The 25,750-nt window shown below is 41.1% G+C and overlaps 1 protein-coding gene across 4 annotated transcripts in view; it reads left to right on the top strand.

The window, feature by feature from the left end:
* Positions 1–25,376, top strand: part of LOC114551619 (high affinity cationic amino acid transporter 1) — a 49,605-nt gene extending 24,229 nt beyond the window's left edge. For 3 of the 4 annotated variants that reach the window (XM_028572633.1, XM_028572628.1, XM_028572641.1), the window contains 11 exons: positions 441–848; positions 7,547–7,705; positions 7,853–8,024; positions 9,065–9,198; positions 9,283–9,505; positions 13,796–13,935; positions 14,701–14,803; positions 15,314–15,507; positions 16,177–16,328; positions 20,163–20,271; positions 20,376–25,376. In XM_028572633.1, the coding sequence (XP_028428434.1) occupies positions 479–848; positions 7,547–7,705; positions 7,853–8,024; positions 9,065–9,198; positions 9,283–9,505; positions 13,796–13,935; positions 14,701–14,803; positions 15,314–15,507; positions 16,177–16,328; positions 20,163–20,271; positions 20,376–20,533 (1,914 nt within the window). In that variant the 5' untranslated portion in view covers positions 441–478 and the 3' untranslated portion in view covers positions 20,534–25,376. Of the gene's footprint in view, positions 1–440; positions 849–7,546; positions 7,706–7,852; positions 8,025–9,064; positions 9,199–9,282; positions 9,506–13,795; positions 13,936–14,316; positions 14,454–14,700; positions 14,804–15,313; positions 15,508–16,176; positions 16,329–20,162; positions 20,272–20,375 lie in introns of all 4 variants that reach the window. The other variant, XM_028572647.1, reaches the window with a different exon arrangement.
* Positions 25,377–25,750: the final 374 nt, after the last annotated feature.

Genomic DNA, 25,750 nt, shown 5'->3' on the forward strand with positions numbered 1-25,750 from the left:
AAGTGTAAGAGTGTGTGTGTGTGTGTGTGTGTGTGTGTGTGTGTGTGTGTGAGAATGTTTATCTAATGAGCAGGTGGCACCTTGTACGGCAGCCTCGGCCTGTGTGTGTGAATGGTTCCTGTACTATGTAAAAGCGCTTTAAGTAGTCGTTAAGACTAGAAAAAGCGCTATGTAAAAAGTCCATTTACACCATACAAATCTTCATATCCTCCCTCTCTGAACACAAAAGGCAAGTAAATTAAGGAAAGGAATTTGGGTGCATCTATACTGTTAAACCCACCCAGAAAAAAAACACAACAAAATGGGAAGCACAAGGAACAAAGAGTTAGTTGATCTGGGCCTGAAACAGCACATCGGCTTTTTCTTTTCCTTTTCTCTCGTCTGTTAAATTGCATAGTTAATCTCAATGCTCTGCCATCCCTGTCTTGTTTTGCCCACAGGTCAATAATCTTGCGTGGAGCTTTTGGAGCCAGCCGGGATGATTCTGGCCACATTGAAGGACCTTGGGAAGCAGCTCCTCCGGGTGAAGGTTGTGGACTGCAACGCGGAGGACTCGCGCCTGTCTCGATGCCTCAACACGTTTGACCTGGTGGCCCTGGGCGTCGGCAGCACGCTGGGCGCCGGAGTGTACGTGCTCGCCGGTGCTGTGGCCCGGGACAGCGCCGGACCTGCCATCGTCCTCTCCTTCCTCATAGCTGCCCTGGCCTCGGTCCTGGCCGGACTGTGCTACGCCGAGTTTGGAGCCCGCGTCCCCAAAACTGGCTCGGCCTACCTCTACAGCTATGTAACGGTTGGGGAGCTGTGGGCCTTCATCACAGGCTGGAACCTCATCCTCTCTTATGTTATCGGTAAGACACTTTGATGGTCCAGTGTGTAACGTTTTTAGTTGTTCATTATCAAAATCTGTTTTGCCCGTTTCTCAAACTTTGTCCTTTTTCATGAATATTTACCACCACCATCAATTCCAAGTATTCTTATTGGCTTGAAAACATTTGCATTCGCATGAACTGGGGTAGACGCTCCATCTTGAAATATGTTAGCCGGTAAGGGACATACAGGACATTAGGGCTGGGCGATATGGACCAAAAGTCATATCCCGATATATTTTGGCTGAATATCGATATACGATATATATCCCGATATTTTTTTCCACAAAGTGAGAGCAAATGTTCAGTCAAAGCCAAAATCAAATATGACATGTCACAAGTAGTTTCATAGAAACAGTTGCAAAATCAAATAAATAATAAACCGGTTTCTTCACCTGGTTCATGATTAAATGCTCAGCTGTTCAAATAACAATAAAATGTATACCTAAATACTGTATAACAGGAGTACCTTTTTTGAAATCAAAGCTCCATATTTGTGATTCGTTCCAAAGGTCAATTAAGCTTTTGATATTAATATAATCTACTTTGTTCAAAATGTAATGCCTCATGCCTGTAAGCCTAGGTTTATAGTCCCATTCTTCCACTTGATACTGCTTCCACTTAAGTAAACTAAAAGATGAACTATCGACTACAAAACAAAGAAACTAATTAATGTGTTAATACAAAGAATATTTATTATGATCGGTTCACAGATCTGAGTCCAAACGGAAACTTCACCCTTCTGAACTAAGAGTTTCTGCTTTAAGGTGAAGTTTAAAACAGACTGAAATGGCAGCTGCAGACGGTCTCTGCTGCCCCGCTGTAGCTTCTCTCCGTCCGCCTGCCGCCGGCAAACTTAGTGGAACTTTCCGCCGATATCGACATACAGGTCGTCCTGGACTACGTGTAAGATCCTACCGATCACCACTCTGTCTTTGGCTGGTCCGATCTGGATCAGCGGGGTCCGGCGCAGCAGCGAGGCAAAGCTGTGTTTTTCCCGGGGGAAGAGACGCTGCGGCCGGCCACGGAGCTCTCCGCCTCCCGCTGCCGCCGGAGCTCAGATTGCTGGTCGAAGGCGGCATACATAATCATAAAACACATTGTCACCTGTTAAATGTTATTCATTGCTGTTTGTTCTTTTCATTTCCTCTATCGAACATAATTAAGCAGTACAAAAGTCCGGCATCTTTAGCGTTGATCTGAATGCTTCGGACCTCTGTTCCAAGATGGCGGCGGTTTTGACGTATGTTTAGAACCTCAAGGCGACATCTGTCTATGGGAGCAAGGATCACATTTGAACTATATCGATATATGCGATATGGTCTAATTCCATATCTCATTTAAAAATATATCGATATATTTTTAATATCGATATATCGCCCAGCCCTACAGGACATACCGCTCCGCCTTTTGCGTTTTCTCTGTCACATGATGAAATCCCAGGTGCTGCTAATGCTGCTAATGGGTATTGTAGCTTCCCGGCCCCGGCAAGTTTGAAGAAGGAAACCTGGAGGACCACACGTATTCAAAATCCAAATTTCAGGAACAGCAGTCTTCTTCTTCGCCCAGAAAAAGAAAAAGGAGATTGAAAAGAGCAAGAGACGGGCGTCATCATAAAAAAAAAAAAAAGTGAACATTGGAGCTGCCTTCCAAAAATGGAAAGATGAAGGAAAAGGGGATTGAAAAAGACGCCGAACGGCTACCTTAGCTGTAATACGTACTTTGAACTGCGTGGCGCGAGAGAGTTGATTGCGATATATGATCTCAACGCTAGATGGGAGAAAATCCCACACATTGGACCTTTTTAAAATAAGGAAGGAAAGTAGTTTGCTTCTGCTACACCATGGCCACGTTCAGCCCTGACCAAAAACGTAGCAACATCACGTACCATTACCCTTTTGTGTGCACAAGCACTCTGCCTTTTTATTACCACGAGTTTACAGGCACGTCTTTGCTGATTGGGTATCACCTGTGACACAGCCAATAAACGAGAGACACTCCCACCAAAAGAGAGGAAACGATACTCAAAGCCGCTGCACACTGTTTCACCCCGTTCTGAGGAAACATGTCGTTCAACCAGGAAACCGTAGCAAAACGTTGCACACCGTTTTTAGATTGAACGTGCCCCAGATTAGGGCTGGGCAATATATCGATATTGCGTATATCCATAGATGAGGCTAGATATTGTCTTAAATTTTGTTACCTTATTAGACAGAAATCTATGCATTATGCTGACACTTTGATAAACAAATGTGTATTATTCTTGAGTAAATGAAACCCCAATTAACAAAATTGGTTAAAAAAACAATATTAAAATAAATCACCGGGAGAGTCCTGTACAGCACAACTCTGGAGATAAAACTGAGATTAGCTCTCATATTAAAGTTTATGTTCTGCTTGTTCAACAGTTGTTTAGTAAATGGCTCTTAAACACATTTGGAGGGCATTTGAATGGCTATTTTTATTCTCAATTGTTATCATTTTGGTGCTGGTGATTTTCCTTTGGAGCTGGCTAAAACCTCTTTGAGGGGCGCCAAAAATTCCTCTATGCAGGAAAAACCCTGCCTTTTCCCCACATTGATGATTATTTATTTTTGTGAAAGCGCCAATAGTCAACCTATGGAGATAGAATCATGCCAAAACCTCACACACACGCAAAACGTGTTTTACTCACGCCCAAGGATTCACAAACTAACTCAGTGTGGTTTGCAAATACAAAACATCATTAACAAACTAATGCATTTTGTTCTGCAAATAAGAAACCTACCTATCAAACAAATACAGTATGTTTTACACATACAAAGAAACGTATTTCTTTAATGACAAAAAAAATCCTTCAAGTACAAAAAAAAATCCTTCAAGTACAAAACAAAATTCTACAAGTACGAAAAACTATCACGTGACTTTTGGCACTAACTTTCCACCTTGCTGATCCACACACAAATGCCTTCAGATCCACACACAAATGGCAGTAAACTTTCTAACAACCGTCCCGTAATTCTCACTCCACAACAGCAGGTGGTGCTGTTAAGTCAATTTAAGCCTGCCAGGACCATAGATATATACACGCGGATTTTTTAAAACGTTATTGTGGTGCATAACTTACTGGAACAAAGCTGAACAACGTGTTGTTGCTGGTGACAAAACCACTGATTATATAATTATATATATGTGTGTGTGTGTGTGTGTGTGTGTGTGTGTGTGTGTGTGTGTGTGTGTGTGTGTGTGTGTGTGTGTGTGTACATTGAAGCGATACTGGCGTTAAAGACCCACTGATCGTTGTCCGATTCTTTGAAATGAATGCCGGCATTGCATTGTGGGAAATTGGCTTTGCGTGCGCCCAGCTCTGATCACATCGTGTTCTGTCTTACAGCATACTGTAATATTTCACCGGTAATAAGACCAAAATAATATTATTAAAATAAAGAAATGCATACTATGATAATATCTACATATGTTGCTAGATGTAGCATTATAGTTTAAAAAATATCAATAAACAACAAAGCAATCCAGCTTCCCTGGCCGAAATAACATTAAAAGAAATACAATTAAATAAGGGTGTGACGCGTGACGAGACTTCTCGTCGAGGTGAAAAGTTGTCTCGTGAGGCGATGTGATGTCAGCGTGATGGAGCGTGAAATTACTATTGAAGATCCCCCTGCCACTTTTAAATCATTTGTGTGGCAACATTTTGGTTTTCCTGCGGAAATAATAAACGGCGAAAGAGTGACAGACAAGACGAACACAATATGTAAATATTGTAAGAAAAAAATGCCGTATATCGCGGCTAACACGAGCACTATGCAAAAACACTTACAGCACCACCACAGCTCTCTACTAACTACTGCACCCGCGACGAAAACATTAAAAGGCCAAACAACTCTAAAAGCCTTTGTATCTCTGCCACCGGTAAGTGCAAGAGCCACGGCAATAACGAGGGACATAGAAGTTTTCATTGCAGCTGATATGAGGCCATTTTCTGTGGTAGAAAATGTCGGATTTCGGCAACTCCTAAATATCCTTTGCTGTCTCCACTTGCCAAAGCATACCTTTCCATCCCTGCTACCTCAGTTCCAAGTGAGTGTGTTTTTTCTACTGCAGGAGACATAGTTACTGCCCAAAGGTCTCAACTGCTGCCAGAAATAGTCGACATGCTTATATTCTTGAAAAATAACATGACCATATCTTAGGCTGTTCTGTGTAGTTTATCTTATAGAAAAAAATAGCAGTACTTTGGTAATTGATACACTTACTGTTTGCATTTAAACATTTTCTGTTGCTTACACATTTATTTTATTTATACTGTTTATTTTTTTATGTTCGATTTGTGGAAAGGAGTTAGATTTCACAGGGCAGAAGCCAGTTGGTAGATTTTATACAAAACATTTTGCAGTGTTTGCATGTTCTTTACTGCATATGATTCATTAAAATAGTAAAAAAAAAGTTAAATAACATTCATCATTAATAGTTGATTTCAAAAGGCACCTAAATTGTTTTGCATTTTGTGATTTTTCAGTTGAATAAAAAAACTATTTTCCATTCATATATTTCATCATTGAGGATTTAAAAAAAAAAAAAATTTAAATCTCGTCTCGTCTCGTTCTCGTGAACCCAATCTTGTGATGTGATTCCCTGATCACAGCACGTTTCTTTCTGTACAGAGAAGCTGTACACAGCTTTGCTATTATTGGTATTTTTAGCCCAATAACCGCTGTTTTAATCAACATTTATTCACAAGATTTTATCATGGTTTAATTGTATTTCTTTTAATGTTATTATTTCGGTCTATTTCAGTCTAACTGGATTGCTTTGTTGTTTATTGATATTTTTTAAACTATAATGCTACATCTAGCAACATATGTAGATATTATCATAGTATGCATTTCTTTATTTTAATAATATTATTTTGGTCTTATTACCGGTGAAATATTACAGTATGCTGTAAGACAGAACACGATGTGATCAGAGCTGGGCGCACGCAAAGCCAATTTCCCACAATGCAATGCCAGCATTCATTTTCAGAGAATCGGACAACGGGATCAGTATCAGTGGTTTTGTCACCAGCAACAACACGTTGCTCAGCTTTGTTCCAGTAAGTTATGCACCATAATAACGTTTAAAAAAATCTATGCTGCCGTGCAAAGCCAAACTCAATTTTGGTCGAAAATTTGTTATTGTCATTTTTGGAATATTAAAGATCTGCTTTATCATGTGGACAAATATCTTGAGTCAATTTTATTGTTTTGGGGAGAAAATTGTGTCTGGTCTTTGCCGTAACTTCAAAAGCCGTACAGAAGCCAAGGCAGAATACGGTAACATCAGTTACGGTTCTTTGTCTTAGTTTCATGGCGCTTCAGAAAGCTCAAATTGAGTTACAGTACTCCGTAAATGCACTGCCCGCGACACACACGCGTGCGCGCACACACACACACACACACACACACACACACACACACACACACACACACACACACGCAGCAGAGGACGACGCTCTCGTCCACCGCGCTGTTTACACAAACACAGCTACATCTACTCTAAATAGCGAATTTTGACAAACAAGCTAAAACAAAAGCTGTCTGTTTGTAGTCTAACTGTTTATCTTAGTTTGCCACAAATCTTGAAATGTGGACATATTCTTGTGAAGTTAACTGTTGGCTAAACTAACCATGCTCTCTGCAGAGCATCTATGAATGTATTATAAGATCAAAACAAACCAACGTGGCTACTTAATATGCACGTGAATGACAGCATCTTTATGTTCAAGTCTTCATTCTTGCAGTGAGTCTAAATTAGTGCCTCATATCCAAACAGAAGAACATTCTTTATATGCATTAAAACATCAAAACACCTCATGCTTAATTCTGACATCTGTCAGTGTGTGAATCAATCATGTGACTGCCTGTGTGGTAGTATGAGTATGAAATACAGAAAAAAACGTATTGATATATCATTTTCATATGATGTTGATAAATGTGAAGCCATTTTTACCATAGTGAGTCCAATAGGATTAATATTGCTTACATTTGAAGTAAAAATTATTTATTATCATATCATTGTGCTATAAAATAGAAGTTAAGGTCATTTTTCTCAGTTTCACACTCTGGCGAGTTAAGGTCTTTTGCCTTTGTAGGGCAGTATGGTGCTGGCAGGCTTAAATTGACTTAAAAGCGCCACCTGCTGTCGTGGAGTGCGAATTACAGGACAGTTGTTAGAAAGTTTACTGCCATTTGTGTGTGGATCTGAAGGCATTTGTGTGTGGATCAGCAAGGTGTAAAGTTAGTGCAAAAAGTCACGTGACCATTTTTCGTACTTGTAGAATTTTTTTTTGTACTTGAAAGATTTTTGTTTGTACTTGGAGGATATTTTTTGTCATTGTGTAAAACATACTGGATTTGTTTGATTGGTAGGTTTCTTATTTGCAGAACAAAATGCATTAGTTTGTGAATGATGTTTTGTATTTGCAAACCACACTGAGTTAGTTTGTGAATCCTTGGGCGTGAGTAAAACATGTTTTGCGTGTGTGTGAGGTTTTGGCATGATTCTATCTCCATATCAACCCTACAATATCGTCTCGATATCGATATATCTGGTCAAAAATATTGTGGTATTTGATTTTCTCCATATTGCCCAGCTCTATACCAGATATTGTTGAGTTTACATGAATACTTCCCTACACACAGGAACTTCGAGTGTGGCCCGAGCATGGAGCGCAACCTTTGATGAGCTGATTGGACAGCACATTGAGGTTTTCTGCAGACGTTACATGACCATGAAGGCCCCGGGCTTCCTGGCAGAGTATCCAGACATATTCGCTGTCCTCATCATAATAACTCTGACAGGTGAGGAGCAGCTCAGATATCTCTCTCTCTCTCTCTCTCTCTCTCTCTCTCTCTCTCTCTCTCTCTCTCTCTCCCCCTCATGTTCTATCTCTTTTTTTCTTTTTGACATTGTCATCTCTCACATTGTCTTTTTTTAACTGCTTTCAGGACTGCTTGCATTTGGAGTGAAGGAGTCAGCGATGGTAAATAAAGTGTTCACCTGCATCAATGTGCTGGTGCTGCTTTTCATGACCATCTCTGGCTTCGTCAAAGGAAACCTGAAAAACTGGAACTTGAACCCTGAAGAAATCCTCAATGGCACCAGCAACTCCAGCCTTAAGTGGGTGACATGAAGAGCTTATTGCCAAAATGTACAATATGCCTAATAATATACTAGGGCTGGGCAATATGAAGAAAATCAAATAGCACGATATTTTTGATCATATAGCTCGAAATCGATGTTACAAATCGCCGATATTATATCGACAATTGTAGTGTAGACAATTGCTATTTACACAATGACATTTGTGATGAATAATCATCAGTAATGTGGATATAGGGCCCTATCTGGCATCCGGCGCCCGACGCAAGTTTCTTTGCTAGTTGACCAACAAAAACCTGGTCTAAAGACAGTAGCGCAGCATTTCATTGTTATTTTAACAGCAAATTAGTAAAATGCGCCTAGGCTCGTGCACACTATGCTTGTTACACACCCAGGGACGCGCAGCAGCACACAAACATGCAAACGATTACAAATAAAAATATTAAGGTGCAAATCCGCCATCATAATAGCAATGCGCCAAGGTCCAAACGCGCCTGGCTTTTAAAGGGAATGGGAGATGACCCTCTGATTGGTTTATTGCATGTTACGCCCAAAACACACCTATGAATTAATGAAGACACTAAGTACAACCCTTTTGAACCCTGCGCCTGGGGCACGGACATTTTCTTTTTTTTTTTTTTTTTTTTTTTTTTTTTTGACGTCAAACTAGCAAAAGTCGATTTGCACACGCCCTAAACGCACCTGCGCCAGGCACTTCACGCCGTGCACTAAGATCGTTAAAATAGGGCCCGTAATGAGTAAGTGGGTAAAGGCAAATAATCAAACGGCTTCAACAGTCTTTATTGACAGGACAGCTGAATAAATTAAAGGGGAGAGAGAGGGGGGAACCTGGGAGTCGAGCACGGGCCCGCTGCGTCGCGGAGTAAACTTCTATATATGGGCGCCCGCTCTACCAACTGAGCTATCCGGGCACCCACCATATTCAAAATCTAAGACGATATCTAGTCTCCTATCACGATTGATATATTATCAATGTATTGCCCAGCCCTACTTGTTGTGTTTCAAGTAAGCAAATGTTCTTTTCCTTTTCCTTCCAGTATATCGGACTCCTTACCTTCAGAAGAAAGTCTCGGTGAAGGCGGCTTCATGCCTTTTGGCTGGACCGGAGTCCTCTCCGGTGCCGCCACCTGTTTTTATGCCTTCGTAGGTTTCGACTGCATTGCCACTACAGGTGAGAGGAAATGCAGTAACTTTGATAAGCAACGCTTCGTGGCCCCTACCCCTCTCACGTGTCCCGGTCTGTTTCCTACCCTAGGAGAAGAAGTGAAGAATCCTCAGAGGGCCATTCCCCTCGGGATCGTGGCCTCACTCCTCATCTGTTTTGTGGCATACTTCGGCGTGTCCGCAGCCCTCACTATGATGATGCCCTACTACTTGCTGGATAAGAACAGCCCACTGCCAGTGGCCTTTAAGTATGTGGGCTGGGAGGGAGCCACGTATGCCGTGGCAATTGGCTCTTTATGTGCCCTGTCGACCAGGTAAGACTCTCCTACTGCTGCTCAGCATTAAAAGGTGTGGAGGACTTGTAAATGTCTGCATGCTTTTTTTAGGAATTAATACTTCAAGTCCAGTACACTGAATATAGAATTAAAAAAATCCTCTTTTGTTTAATTCAGAACTTGAGGGGAACTAGTTAAAAACACTCATTTTTTTTGCCAGTTGATGATTTTGGAGCTGATCCATAGAGTATATTTTGTAATAATTCCTTTAAGGCGAGACACTGCAGGTGAATAGGTTAAAATTATAAAATAATAGATTTCACAATGAAACTTCCTCAGTTTTATATACACAGTATATAAAAAAATTTATTATAGGTTTTTGAAATTTGTATGTTTAATTATGCAAATGAGGCATTATCTCATTAAATATTCACGATTTTGCATATATTTTTGGTAGATAGACCTGAACATATGATAAAGCCAGGTGCAAAATAATTTTTTCATTTTGTTTACAGACAAGATGAAAACAAAATTACAGAGGGATTTCAGGATATCTGCTTTCATTACCTAGGAAATCCAAATATACTGTCTCTAGCCTTAAATCAATTTTTGGCATTATTTTTTTATTAAAATGTGACATAAATCAGGCCAAGAATGATGTATTAACAGATCCCTCTGTAAATATCTTCAGAATACTACTAAGTGTATAACTGGAAAGTTTGGTGTACATACAGTAGGTGCTACATAGGCTGAGATGTTAATACTGGAGAATGACAAAAACTCATTTTGAGAAAACGGCATTTAAAGATTTAAATAGGGGAATTTAATACATTTCTATTGGAAAACATTGCTCAAAAACAGAATAAATGCTCAGGCCCTTAGTAATAATAATATGCAATACAACTGCAGTAACTCATTGAATTAACATTCATACAACATAAAACAGACAGTTGTATGGACACAGAACAAGACCAACAGTAGATGTCACAGCTTTCTAAAGTCTAATTGTCCATTCCAGCACCATACAGTATGTATTTTAGCTGTGCTTAGACTCTTGTGCCTATGTTTTACACTAGCAGTTGTGACGTTCTCAGGTTTCAAGATCCTGAGCATATCAGTTTCTCTCATTGAATTTACCGTCACAACTATGCTCTGAAGCCTCAACTTCTCCATAACAGACAGCATGGCAGAATCGCCTTCATCAAGGTGGAGATGGCCATACTTGCTGCTGCCTCAAGCTTACTTTCCCCACAAAACAGTCCCCTCAGTCAGCCGATGGAGAAGCTAACTTACCACGCTCCCATCAGCACTGGTTCATAACATAACAACACAACAGAACAAAACTAATTATAAATCATTCAAAAGACCAATATTTAGGACATTGGAGAAAGCAAACAAAGTAGACTAAATTGTTATTTTACACTGTCAGAGATACGAAGAAGAAACGGATCCTGACTAAATACAGGCTCAGTGATCACCAGCTGGGTCAGACAGACAAGTCAGAGAGAGATAGAGAGACAGGCTCAGTGACCACCAACTGGGTCAGACAGATCCACACTTCCTCCTCCACTGGGAAAAACTATCTTTACTAAGAGATTTACACTTTGGAAAAATAGCCAAAAAAATAAGCTTCCCAAAGTTAACACCAGAAAAGAAGCCAGAAGTTCTCCTAGGAGAGGGAACAGCAGCTCCACTGACAGCTAAATATGGATCTGCCTGCCACAGCCTGAGGGACTCACAACCACTTAGGATCCCAAAATGTACAGATTTGTTTAGTATTATATTATGCAAAAACTGTAACTGTTGTGTAATGTAATTGTTTTGTAATATAGTTTTATTGCGATCAGTAAAGTATATATGTGACATCTATATATTTAATATATGACATGTAGGCTATGACTTTGTGTAAACTGCTTTGAGAGAGAGAGCGTCAGTTTGATTACCTCCGCTGTCTGAACACTCCTGTTTTCTGAACGACAGTTTACACATCGACGTACTACGTGAAGGCATTTCATCATCTGCTGTCTTAGTTTGTAATCCCCTGTGTCTTCTTGCTAATGACAACTGTTTTCATCTTCTCTGAGATGATTTTCGACGCACTTCTTTCGACAGTTTGAGCTACCGCGGAAATGTCAGAGCGCATCACGTGACCATTCTGAACGAATCACGTTGTCAGAAATTGGCATCAGCCAATAAGATTGCGCATTTAGAGTTAAATCCCCCCTTTTACTTTCACGATTGGTTGCTGACGAAAAGGAAATTACTATATTTGGATCCGACAGCATTGTACAGGAGAGAAAGAGAGCTTTCCAACGGTATGTGTGATGACAAGGTGCAGACAGCGATCGCAGAAGAATTTAGAAGAAATCTACAGACAAAAACAGACAAAGTGTAGTAAAATAAAGACCTAAATGTGTATTTTTGACTTTTTTTCACCACGAGTTTGAAAGAATACATCTTATTGAAGACAAATAGCCCAAAATCTCAAAATTGACCAGTGAAAAAAACCCGATGTTTTTGCCTGCCGTGTCTAGCCTTAAAGGAGCTTAGGTTTGAAACTAGTGCATGATCGATGTTCCTTAAAGGAGAAGTCCTGCCACAAAATGAACCTAGGGGTTAATAACACGTGAACCGAGTTGACCATTCTCTGGGATATGTTTTCATGCTAATCGAATGTGACCAGTTTTAGCCAAGGGGGTAAGCTTCACTTCAGAACTCGAGCCATCATGGCGCCATTTTGTTGCTAACTGGCCATCGCCTCCTGTCCACTGACCGCCATTTTTTTTTTACGTCACTTGACTGCGAATTACTTTACATCTGAAGCGTTTAAAGACTCTATTTGTCCGTTGTTTAGTTCCAAAGAAACACGACAATGTATAAAAGGCTCCATTACCTTGTACCTCACGTTATGGTTCCGTAGCAGACGTTTTTGTAAAAATAGGCTAACGATTGTGTCATAACCAAGTGACTTACTGTCGCATAGTAGAGGAATTACCGTATAGTACAGGAGAAGCTCGCAGGCAGTTTCGACTTACATGAGATGTTTAGGTTTAATTACTAATGTTAACTAGCATGTTAGTGATCAATAATTAGCCTGTGCCCATGTTATCTCCTTACATACACCTACAGTCTCCGTATCTGTAAGATTGGGAATGATTAAGATTTCTCTCGGCACAGCTACCAGAAGACTTACAACTTTCAGACACGTTGCTCACGTCACATTCTCTCAGTTGGAGGCTGCGCAGTAAAGCTGGCCATCACCGGAAAAGTGCTTCTAATAGCCTTCACTGGTCTCCGTCCAGAGCAACGGGGTCTATTGGTCCATTATATACTGTCTATGGTTTTAGCGCAAACCGCTGATTAGCTTATAACGCTAGTGATCGGGGCACGGGTAAAGTAAAAAGAAATCTCTATTTCTATACCACTAACAAGGCTCAAAATGGCACCACACTTCCACGGTAGCATAATGAGGGTCACCACATGTAAACCAAAGCATTGTCAACTTTGTAAGTGTACAGACAGTTTATGAAAAAGATAGTTTAGAAAAACCGTACCGTTCACGTATACAGGCGGGCACCATCTTGGGAAAACAGTCAAAATGACCAACGCCGTGCTTGAGCTGTGTTACTGGTTACACAGCGCCGGATTTGTCCTTTTAACTTACTTAAAGGTGCCTCGTGGAATTTTCTTCTAAACTGTACCCCAGGGGTACTTGAAGTGAAACAGCTGGTACTCAGAAAAAAAAGCCAATCATAATCGTGTGGGGGAGGGGGGTATGTAGCCGGAGTCTGAAGGGGTACGGGACTGTAAAAAGTTTGTGAAACACTGTTCTAAACAATGTTTCTGTTTACCGATACGTATCATCATCTTTAAGATGTGCCTTTTTTTAAATTCCCACTTTATATTTAATCATGTCATTAAATAGAATATTGTGTTTATTTGAATATCTGAAAGCCCTCTTTCTTTTTGCGAGTTGATTGGATTGTGTTAAATGGGCTTATGATAGTGTCTCGTATCGAACGCAGGCCCCTGAATGGAATCAAATCAAAATCGCAGTGTGGCAGACTTTGTGATATCAGCAAATATCATATTGTTGTCCAAAACAAGTTGCAATTTACACCCCTAGTATGTGGACATCCCTGTCCTATTTTTATGTACTCTTGTTCTGGGGCTGTTTCCATGATTTGGGCCCCTCAGTTAGGAAGTTAGGAAATCTAAATCCATTTTAGACAGAAGTGTGCTTCCAACTTTGTGGCAACAGTCCCCTGTTCTATTATCTAACTGTGCATTCACTTGCACGGCATGCTTTTTCTCTCTCTCCTGTACTAGTTTACTAGGTTCCATGTTCCCAATGCCCAGAGTGATCTGGGCCATGGCAGAAGACGGCTTGCTCTTCAAATGTTTGGCCAGCATCAGCCCACGAACCAAAACCCCTCTAACAGCTACAGTAACATCCGGTGTTGTGGCAGGTGAGGTCCTGACCTAAACCTACTAACTGGTTGGGGTTCCCATCACCCAATAACCCAAGATGCTCTTGGTGAACACGGCCTCAACACAAACACTCAACCAAAACCAAGGTGCTCATACAGCATTAGGGTAGTCCTGCAAATGTACCGTTTCTTCTTCGACTATTGCTATGTACAAAGCCGACACAGGACCATCCTGTGTTCAGCATCCTGGGTTGTTAATCAGGATGCCGGGTTGAGAATGGCTGCAGTTGAGGCCTTGCGTGCAACCAGAGTTCCCAAACAAAGTCTTTTTAAAAAATCTCTGCCTCCTCCTCCTCCTCCTTCTCCTCCTCCTCCTCCTCCTCCTCCTTCTTCCTTCATCTTCCTTCACCTTTGGCGTAGTCTCCTCGGCTCCATGTTTCCACTCCCACGCATTATCTTTGCTATGGCTCGCGATGGTCTGCTCTTCTCGTTTCTGGCACGTGTCAGCGAGAGGAAGACGCCCATCGTCTCCACCATGGTGGCAGGGCTTCTGTCCGGTAGGTAGCTGAGATGAGGCCGAAGGCCAACAGTGCCCTCTTTGGGGAAGGAGGATGGGGGCATAATCTCATAAGGTTGTAAATAAATGGAGCTGTACAGTTATAGTTGGAACTTTTGTACAAATTAATTAAAATACAATATCTGCATTACATTGTGGTGAACGTGCGTTCTTTTTGAACCTTTTGGATTAGTTTTTAGAAATCTATCATCATGTTGACATGTGTTTTTCTCCCATGTGGCCTGCAGCTGTGATGGCTTTCCTGTTTGACTTGAAGGACCTGGTAGACCTCATGTCCATTGGCACTTTGCTGGCCTATACTCTGGTGGCTGCGTGCGTGCTGGTCCTCAGGTAATCCCCGTCTCACAGTTTGCATGTCCAGTCCAAGGTTTTAGAGGATTACCTAACCTGAATAACAACATATCTGTATGTCTTCTCACTGGGAAGGAAATCCCCTGTGCGCATGCATGCCTGCGTGCGTGTGTATGTGCATGCGTGGCTCACAGATTCACTTTTCTTTTGATACTGGATGACCCAGATGATCTAATCTGCCTCATGATATAAAACATGCGGTCTTCAAATACAGGATTGTTTGATCTTTGAGGATGAGAATAGCTACTGAGAGTTTATCAAGCATTTTTAATGCATTTAGTGCATATTGGATTACAGTAATCCATCATCCTAATCACTTGTAGCATATTCACTGGAAAGAAATATCTGTTCACAATGAATGTGATACAGTGTGTTTTTAGACTTGGTTAGGATCTCAAGAAAATCTTGTGGTGTGTCCTCCGCCATAGTGAACAGCAGTTTTGGGAGTTCTGCAAGTCTGGTTTTGACCATCTGTTTTGCCGTCTGAAGGTACCAGCCTGAACAGCCCAGTGTGGCCTACGAGATGGCCAACACTCAGGATTATGAGTCTTATAACGATGGGAACACTGACATACTACCACAACCAGAGGATCGCTTCACCTTCAAGAATCTACTCTTCCCTTCGAACACAGATCCGTCCCCTCTGTCTGGGTTTGCCGTCAACATTTGCACCAGCATACTTGGTGAGTGGTGAGACACATAAGCCGTTTTCACATATGGACTCTGGACACTGTCCGAGGAATCCGGTGTGGACATTGTCTGAAGTTTCCAGACGTGCAGCACATAACGGGTGATTGTCCGTGTCGGATACGTTCTCACTTACTGGAATTACTCCGTTTGGTTTAGATGAGGGGCGGCGCCTGGCTGGAGCGTGCAGTAGACAGGACGTGGCGCGGATTACACCACGTCACCGAGCCATTCATAATTTGGTCATAAACAACTGAGTCTCTTACAGTTCATCAATTTGTCTGACAATTTTGATGCGTCCCTTACCGATAGAAGTTCCTGAATCTCTCGAGACGTTTTCGTTGCCTTTTTATGTAAATTACTTTTCTTCCTTAACCTCGGATGTTTGTTTTCTTTTGGTTTTCATTAAACGTCATTAACACGCCTACTAGCTTGCTGTGAATTCTGTGAATTATTCTCACAGTGGGTTCAAGCTGAGATTACGCTGACTTCGTACTAGAGAGCTGGCAAACACCATTTGATTTCTGATCCGACTGATCAGGACATCATTTCATAATTATTCATGCGTCTGCAGTGCATGTGTGACTTGGGCTATACAGAGCTCTGAGAAAAACTGATACAGCACATCTGATGACCTCTCCTTACTGTTTTCTTCTTCCCTCCAGGTGTTTTGGTGTGTGTCTTCAGTGTGGTAGCGGTTCAGGGAGGGCTGGCCACTTGGTCGCTGTCTGTCCTTGGTGTTGTCATGGCCCTGTGTCTGATTGTCACCTTAATTGTGTGGAGACAGCCGCAGAGCAAGGCCAAGCTTGCCTTCAAGGTAGGGTGTGTTCTTTCACCAGAGTGCTTTCTCCCACTCTTTCCTAGTCAACACGTACAAGGTGACATTGTTAGAATGGGATGAAACTGTGAAACTCTTCGTGTTGCTCCTAACCTGCTAACTACACATTTTTTTGCCCAACAAATGCAAATTGTGTGTACTTAACATTATTGCCGACTATTGGCAAATGTACTTAAAGGACAAATCCGGCGTAAAATGAACCTAGGTGTTAATAACACGTGTACCGAGTCGACCGTTCTCTGGGATATGTTTTCATGCTAATCGAATGTGACCAGTTTTATCGCAAACCGCAACTTAGCTTATAAAGCTAGTTGTCGGGGCAGAGGGTAAAGTAAAAAGAAAACGCTATTTCTACACCGTTAACGAGGCTCAAAGCACCACACTCCCACGGTAGCATAATAAGGGTCCCTACATGTAAACTGAAGCTTTGAGAACTTTGTGAGTGTACAGACAGTTTATAAAGACAGTACCTTTCACGTATACAGGCAGGCGCCATCTTGGGAAACGACAAGCACGTGCAATATATTTTAATAAACAGATATAATTAATTTATTTCCATGTAATTACATTTCACAAACGTAAATTCCTATCGACCCATTGGAGATTTCAAGTGACAGTTGAGCTCATGTAGCACGTAGCACGGCGTTCGACTGGTCGAACTGTTTACTCAAGATGGCGCCCACCTGTATGCGTGAACGTGAACTATCTCTGTCAAAAACTGTGTGTACACTTACAAAGTTCTCAATGCATGTAGGGATTCGATTAGCATGAAAACATATCCCAGAGAACAGTCGACTCGGTACACGTTCAGGTTCATTTTGCGCCGGATTTGTCGTTTAACATTGTTGCACACTACTGACAAATGTACTTAACTTACTTATTACTGCACGTTATTGACAAAGTATAATATACATTTTTAAATTGATTGCAATCCGTTCATATCAGTTCATAATTAAAATAAACTTGCATAGATGGGAAATCACTGTGAACATTGCATCACTTATTTGTCACTGTATGGTAATGCAGTCAGACTCATGCTGTAACAAAATGAATGGAAGCCAGTGGCTGCCTGGAAAATATAAAATAATCTTAGATTTATGGCTGGCTTTTGAAATCGGTTCAAATTCCTCCGACTCATGGACAACGGAGTTGTCTCTGGACAACGGGTCACCTCGTGAGATCGATAATGTTGACACTTTTTAGTAACAATCAGAGCCTGTCAGTGGCAAAAACAATCCCTTTTTAGTGGACGAAAATCAAGGCTCCACAATTGCCCCATTGGGTTACATAGAAGCTTGGTTCGCGCCACCCGGTCGCTGCGTTCTCGCTCAATACTAAACCAATTTCAAAGTTCTTTGTTTCCATCAGTCTATTAGCAGTGTTGCCACAGTTACTTTGAAAAAGTAACTTAGTTACTTTACAGATTACTTGATTTTAAAAGTAACTTAGTTACTTTACAGATTACTTGATTTTAAAAGTAATGAAGTTAGATTACAAATTACTTTATTAGTTACATTCAGCAACTGCCAACAACACCCCCACAGCCTCAACATAAAAATGACAACCGGTTTACTGTGAGGCAGCTCAGCGTTACCAGTAGTCGGGATCTGGGTTATTATGGCACGAAAGAGAACGAGTCTACCGTGTTTTAGGGCAGCATTTCCTCTACAACATACTGCCCGACCAACTTCTTCAACTCTCCCCCACTTACTGGTTTTGCACCGAAGTCCAGCTTTTGTTATTTGGGTGGTGGGGGGCCTCCTGCTCTCTGCTTCCCACCACCTGCTGGGACTTGCTCTGTAAGTTTGACTGCAGTGCTGCGACTCCAAATGTTTCTTCAAATGTGACGTAGTGTTTTTGTAGCTAGATAGCACTTTGTCGCCACCAGCACGGAGTGTACAACCAACCTTAATACTGCCGTCTTTAGCTCACACAAACTCTAAATAGTGACTGTATTTCCATCTCTCTCCTCCCTCCATTGTTGTTTACGTTTGTGTCGCTGCGTGGTACACGTGAACTGTCCACATGCTGAAAACGTAACTTGTCGCATACATGACTTCACTCCCCGAGACACAAGAAGAAAGCAAATATATACAGTGGGGGAAATAAGTATTTGACCCCTTGCTGATTTTGCAGGTTTGCCCACTTACAAAGAATGCAAAAATCTACAATTTTAATCATATGTACATTCTAACAGTGAAAGACAGAATCCCAAAGAAAATTCCAGAAAATCACATCATATGAATTTATTAAAATTGATAACCATCTGATGAGGAAAAACAAGTATTTGACCCCCTGGACAAACAGCAAGTATTCTGGCTCCTACAAGCCAGTTAGTCTTTCTTTAAGACACAGCCCCAATCCAAACCAATTGTCTACATCAAATACACCTGCCTCACCTCGTTACCTGTATAAAAGACACTTGTCAACACCCAAACAACCAGCATCCAAGATCACCACCATGGGCAAGACCAAAGAGCTTTCTCTGGGACATCAGGGACAAGATTGTTGATCTGCACAAGGCTGGGATGGGCTACAAGAGAATCGGAAAGCAACTTGAGAGAAAAGATCAACTGTCGGTGCAGTTATCAGGAAATGGAAGAAGCACCACACCACCGCCAACCTCCTCGGTCTGGGCCTCCACACAAGATCTTGCCTCGTGAGGTGTCCCTGATCATGCGAACGGTGAGGAATCATCCCAAAACCACAAGGGGGAACTGATGAATCAACTGAAGGCAGCTGGGACCACAGTTACAAAAAGAAACGGTTGGTAACACACTACGCCGTCATGGATTGAAATCCTGCAGCGCACGCAAGGTCCCCCTGCTCAAGAAGAAACATGTACAGGCCCGCATGAAGTTCGCCATTCACCACCTGGACGACTCAGAAGAGGCCTGGAAGAAGGTGATGTGGTCAGATGAGACCAAAATAGAACTTTTGGCCTCAACTCAACTCGTCGTGTTTGGAGGGCAAAAAGAACACCGAGTACAACCCAAAGAACACCATCCCCACCGTCAAAGCACGGTGGTGGCAACATCATGCTTTGGGGTGCTTTTCAGCCAAGGGGACGGGACAACTCCATCGTATTGAGGGGAGGATGGACGGGGCCATGTATCGTGGAATTCTGGACCGACATCTCCTTCCCTCAGTGAGAGAGCTGAAGATGGGTCGAGGATGGGTGTTTCAGCACGACAACAACCCTAAGCACACCGCCAAAGCAACAAAAAGAGTGGCTGAAGAAGAAGCACATCAAGGTTCTGGAGTGGCCTAGCCAGTCTCCAGACCTGAATCGATTGAAAATCTTTGGAGGGAGCTTAAAATTGAGTTGCCAGGCGACAACCTCGAACCTGAATGATTTGGAGGCTGTCTGCAGGGAGGAGGGCCAACATCCCTGCCGAAATGTGCACAAACCTTGTCACCAACTATAAAAACCGTTTGACATCTGTGCTGGCCAATAATGGCTTTTCTACAAAATATTAACATGCTGTTTGTCCAGGGGTCAAATACTTGTTTTTCCTCATCAGATGGTTATCAATTTTAATAAATTCATATGATGTGATTTTCTGGAATTTTCTTTGGGATTCTGTCTTTCACTGTTAGAATGTACATATGATTAAAATTGTAGATTTTTGCATTCTTTGTAAGTGGGCAAACCTGCAAAATCAGCAAGGGGTCAAATACTTATTTCCCCCACTGTATATTTTACTAAGGAAAATGACAAAAAATAGTAATGTTACTATATGCCTTTGAATGCATCTTTTCTCAATATTTGAGCATGAAATGTTGAAAAACATGCTTACTCTTTCCTCACAGGTTCCGCTGCTGCCCGTTGTCCCAGTCATTAGTATGTTCATCAACGTCTATCTGATGATGCAGCTCGACAGAGGAACCTGGGTGCGCTTTGCCATCTGGATGTTCTTAGGTACTTTGGACTTTTGGCCAGAAATGTCAAATGTTATCTCTGCTGCACTCGTGTTTTGGAAATGAATTAATGTCTTTGCCACAATGTTTCTGCACCATTTGTAGGTTTCTGTATCTACTTTGGCTATGGTATTCGCAACAGTGCAGAGGCAGTGTCGACCACGCCAGCCTGCACGATAAAGGGAGAGCCCATGGCCACAGAGAAGGAAGCCTTCCTACACGATACACAAAACGCCACCGGAGAGGACGAGGACGATTCCTGAGGAAACGGGAGGTTCACTAATCCCCTCTATTTCTGTCCTGTTAAACTCTCGAAATAGCTGCCGATCCAGGAGACGTATGGAGACACTTACCCTCCGATCAGAGCGTTGACTTGTTTCCTTATTCCAGACACAACTTTTAATGAAAGACGAGAGGCTAATTTGATGTAAAAGCTAGGTAAAAACATTTTAAAAAGATAAGATGAGTCTGGATACATCTTAAAACCAATATTTCATTTCAGAAAATTTTATTTTTCTATTTTTTTTTTTATTCTAATTCTGTGGAACCAAAGGCAACAAACAAGTCGTTTTAAACAAAGTTTTTTTCTGTATATCTATTGTTAAACATCATTTTGGTTCCTTCATCCGAAGTATATATCTGCATTAGGAGGCACAGTGCCCGCTACGGTGTCCACATCCCATGGGAGATTCTTTTTTTAAATCCTTTATTTCACACGTGAATTAATTGCATTGAAGGGGCTGTACTTGATATTTAGAAGAAGAATGGTCTGGGATTGCCTCCACGCTGCTCTCACAGGCAGTTTCCCAACTCGTCAAATACTGACGCTTTGTCACGGCCCTCGGGGTCAGATACAGACGCTCAAGGTACTTACGTGCGCTCACATGCACGCGCGGCCGGACCAGATATCGCAACAGAAAAACCGAGAAGTTTGGATTCCAACACACACACAGAGGGAGTGTGACTTCATTCTCTGCTCAGGACGCCATTACTCCATTGTACCGTTACATACCAAACAGTCGTTGACTGCTATATTATTGTTCTTGAGTACAGCCCCTTTAATTCAGAGAATCGGCAAATAATTCTTCTGAAACTCAGCTGAGAATTTCACTGTATCTTCGGTGCTGTTTTGTATCGTAAGTTTACCTCAAAGGTACCTGTGTTTTACATCAACAGTATATCTGAGAATAGTGCAGCATTGTGCTCTGATTAAGTGCTCTGTGATCAGTATATCTCAGTGTTTATCTTCTAAATGATTGATGGTTTCCTATCTGAATCTATTTTTAAGCAAATGGAGTTTTTGGCTTTGAATGTAGAAATAGTTAAGTCCCTGTCTATAACTGTCGTGGGGTGCTATAGGCCTCCATTTGCCATCAAGGAAGCATTATCATCCTTACAGTATATTTTGTCAAAATTAAATTACAATGAACTCTTATTGGCTGGAGATTTGAATTGGGATTGGCTAAATGCAGTTTCTGGTGAATTCAAATCCTTCTGTGACTCTATTAACCTTAGCCAGTTGGTCAACCTACCTACAAGGCCAAACGTAAAGAGTCCTAATAAGTCTACCTTGATTGATTTAATCCTAACAAATGTTCCTCATAAGTTCTCATCAGTGGGTGTGTTCTGCAATGATTTGAGTGATCATTGCGTTGTTGCTACTTGCAGGAACACTAAAATCCCCAAATGCAATCCGCGTATTATTTGTAAGAGAAATTTAAAAATATTTAATGAACAAGCCTTTCATCATGATCTAGCTTTGGTTAGTTGGGGGCAATTGAGTTTGTTGCCAGATGTTGAGCTTGCTTGGGCATATTTCAAGGAGAGTTTTATGAAGACTGTAAATAAATATGCTCCCATTAGGAAATTCAGAGTCAAGGGACGAGAGAACCCTTGGTTTTCTCCAGAATTATCCATCCATCAGCGCAATGTGGTATGGGCCAAAGCCAGAAAAAGCGATTCTCCCTCTGATTGGTCTAATTTTAGGCATTTAAGAAATAAATGTACTTCTCTTATCAAGAAGGCTAAATCAGAATATTACTTATCTGTCACAACAGAAAACCTCAACAATCCACAGAAATTTTAGTGCTACCATAGCAACAGCTTTCCGGGTGGTGTCCGTGTTTTTTCTCCGACTCGGACGCGCAAAACATACCAGAACGCTTGAAGTGTGGAAATTACGTCATATCTGAGGTCCGAGTCGGTTCGTTGAGAATAATAGAACGCACCATAGGACCTCTCCTGTTCATCATGTATATTAATGATTTAGGACAAGATGTTTCTGACGCTAATATGCATTTTTACGCTGATGACACAATTTACTGTTTTGGATTGAACCCTGCCAAAGTTGTAGAATCTCTGCAGAAAGCTTTTGATGTGGTCCAGCACACACATATCCAGCTAAAACTGGTTCTTAATGCTGAAAAGACCAAACTAATGTTGTTTTCAAACACTAAGAAGGTCCCTCAATCTACTCCCTTAGTGTCCACTCTTGAGGGAAATGTCATAGAGATGGTTCACACCTACAAGTATTTTTGTATTTTGCTTGATGACTCCCTGACTTTTAAGCCCCATATAGATAATCTTGTGAAAATGCTTAAACTTAAATTGGGCTTTTTCTTTCGTAATAAATTCTGTTTTTCTTTTGAGGCAAAAGAGCGCCTTATTAAAGCAACATTTTTAGACTATGGAGACCTGTTGTACATGAATGCCTCTGCTAAATGTCTCCATAAGATTGACCTTGCATATCATGCTTCTCTGCAGTTGATTACTAATTGTAGGGTCTTGACCCATCACTGTGAACTGTATTCTCGAGCGGGATTGCCTTCTTTGTCCTCCAGGAGGCTGGGTCACTGGTATACTTTCATTTATAAGGCCATGCTTGGTCTATTGCCATCCTACATCTGTAACTTAATCTCACGGAGGAGTGTTGGCTCTCATGGTTTGCGTTCGAATGATCTTTTGTTGCTCGCTGTTCCACTTGCCCTTACAGAACTGGGAAAAAGGGCTTTTGTTTACTCAGCCCCCCACACATGGAACATGTTGCAAAAAGACTGGAAATTGACGGAATTACTTTCATTGAACGCTTTTAAGTCCAGATTGAGAACACTTGAGTCGATCCTTTGTAACTGTTTTTCATAATGTGTATGTAATTGTATGTTTGAAACTCTTTTGCTGCTTCTTGGCCAGGACTCCCTTGAAAAAGAGGTTTTAAAATCTCAATGGGACTTTCCTGGTTAAATAAAGGTAAAGTAAAATAAAAAAAATAAAATACAAAAAAACAGTGCACATTTGCCAGCGATCAAATACACCAATGCTGTCTCCATCAGGGAACTTTGTGTGTTTTTCTTATCTAGCCCAAGAAAAAAAAGCTGCTAATGTGAAATGATTTCTCAGATACTTCAGAGGATGTATTTTTAAAGTGCCTTTTTCCCAAATTAATTCCATCTTTTTAGAGATATCGCTTTATCACCAACTAGAATTGTGAAATATATACGTGTGTGTCTGTAAATAATGTACACTTTGGATTTTGAAAAGCATATATTTATGATATATCAGAGACATTTCACCTTAGTGGACTGTTTTCACGTTTTAGTTCACATACATCTGAATGGGATGAAGCACAGTCAATCGGTGATATTGAACACCTTTCGGTTTCCATAGTGATATATTAATACTGTATACTCCGAAACATGCTGCACCAAGCGTTCTAGCATGGCTCAGCAGTAACCCATGTGAAGGTGCCTCTGCCCGTCAGACTGGATGGGATGATTAGGCAGCTAAAACCTGAACGCGACATATCAAACTGTGTGTTTTCGCTAAAGACTGAAAACTCCACAAGGTGAAACCTCTCTTTACTCTGTCCCTTTTTTTTAAAATGAGCCCTACGATGAAATGGTTTCCTTTTTAGACTATTTATGCTCCATTGAGAGAAATCGCTGTTACCTGAAGCCAAATTCTGTTGGATTTAATTGGATTATGCGTCCAAACAATGCTGAAGTCGCTGTAGATTTGAGTGCATTGAAATGGACTGTAAGGTTCAAATACTAGATATTCGAGCTGGGGTATTATAATATAATAATAATTATACTTTATTAATCCCGCAAGGGAAATTACAATGTTTTCATTCTGTAGTTATTACACACAGGCCTGGAATACAGACACATGCTCAGTATACATGCACTATTGGAGAGATGTCAGCGTGGGGGGGGCCTGCAGCTGTCGATGGACAGGCGCCCCCGAGCAGTTGGGGGTTCAGTGCCTTGCTCAAGAGCACCTTGCCAGTGCCCAGGAGGTAAACTGGCACCTCTCCAGCTACCAGTCCGCCGCCATACTTGAACCAGCGACTTTGTGTTTGTAACTTTGTTTCCTTGTAAGATATTGAAGCAGCATATTGCCAAATAAGATTGGGCCGCAGACAGTTACTGATATCTGTCCACAACTAGACTTGGTTTAAACTTGGAGATGTATGAATCAGTGGGACATTATCACATATACATGTTGATAACATTACATGTTTTTAGTAGTGCCAATTTCCAACATGTCACGTCTGTTTTTGTTATTGTAAATACAGTTTTGATTTTTGCTTTAAAGTTCCTGTCCATGTTACACTTGTCTGTCTGTCATATCACCCCGCAGCTTGAATCTACACTATCCTTTTTGTTACAAGTGTTATGTAAAGTAAATAACTAGCTCAAACAGTGGCAACATTAACGTAGCTGTTCACGATAAATGGATGGAGTCTATTTGTTTGCAAGCAAAAAGTAGTTCATTCATTGGGTGACTATCGTGCCTTGTAGAGTTGGATTTGATCCGTCCAGCCCTAGTTTCACGGACTTTGCGTTAGCCTTTTGTTCTGGACGCTGTAGTTCCAGTAAAACTCATGTGAGGCTTCATCTATGCAAATGAAATCACAAATACTTAACATGTTTGTCCTTGACACTGTCTGTTTTATGTACACATTTTCATGCTGCACTATTTTAAAACTTTTTTTGGGGGGGAGAAAAAGGAGGTGTTTACAGGCTGCTCAGCATGTGCTGTCTTCGTATTGGTTTCGGTTTGTATAGTTTGTGCTGTAAATAAATAAAGCTGGAAGTTAAAGCCACAGAGTTTGTCTTTTCATTTTTTAAATAGATGACAAACACACATCCCAGCAGCATGTGACACCGATGCGTTGCCTGACACAGCTAAGTGTGTTTTGTAGGGCTGCAAGTAAAGGTTATTTCCATTGTCGATTAATCTGTTGATTATTTTCTCAATTATTGGTTTAATTGTTTGGGCTATAAAATGACATGACTCCTTTCATAGTGGAAACTAATCGATTAATCTTTGCAGCTGTAGTGTTATGGGTATTTTCCTGATTTTTCACTGTTTCAGATGTGTACATGTTTTATTTATTTATAAATACTGACAAAGTGAAGAGAGAAATTTGTAATTGCAATGAAAACTCAATACAAACATAGTTTAAAAAAAGATGATTA

Source organism: Perca flavescens, chromosome 3, assembly GCF_004354835.1.
Source record: "Perca flavescens isolate YP-PL-M2 chromosome 3, PFLA_1.0, whole genome shotgun sequence".
Classification (NCBI taxonomy): Eukaryota; Metazoa; Chordata; class Actinopteri; order Perciformes; family Percidae; genus Perca; species Perca flavescens.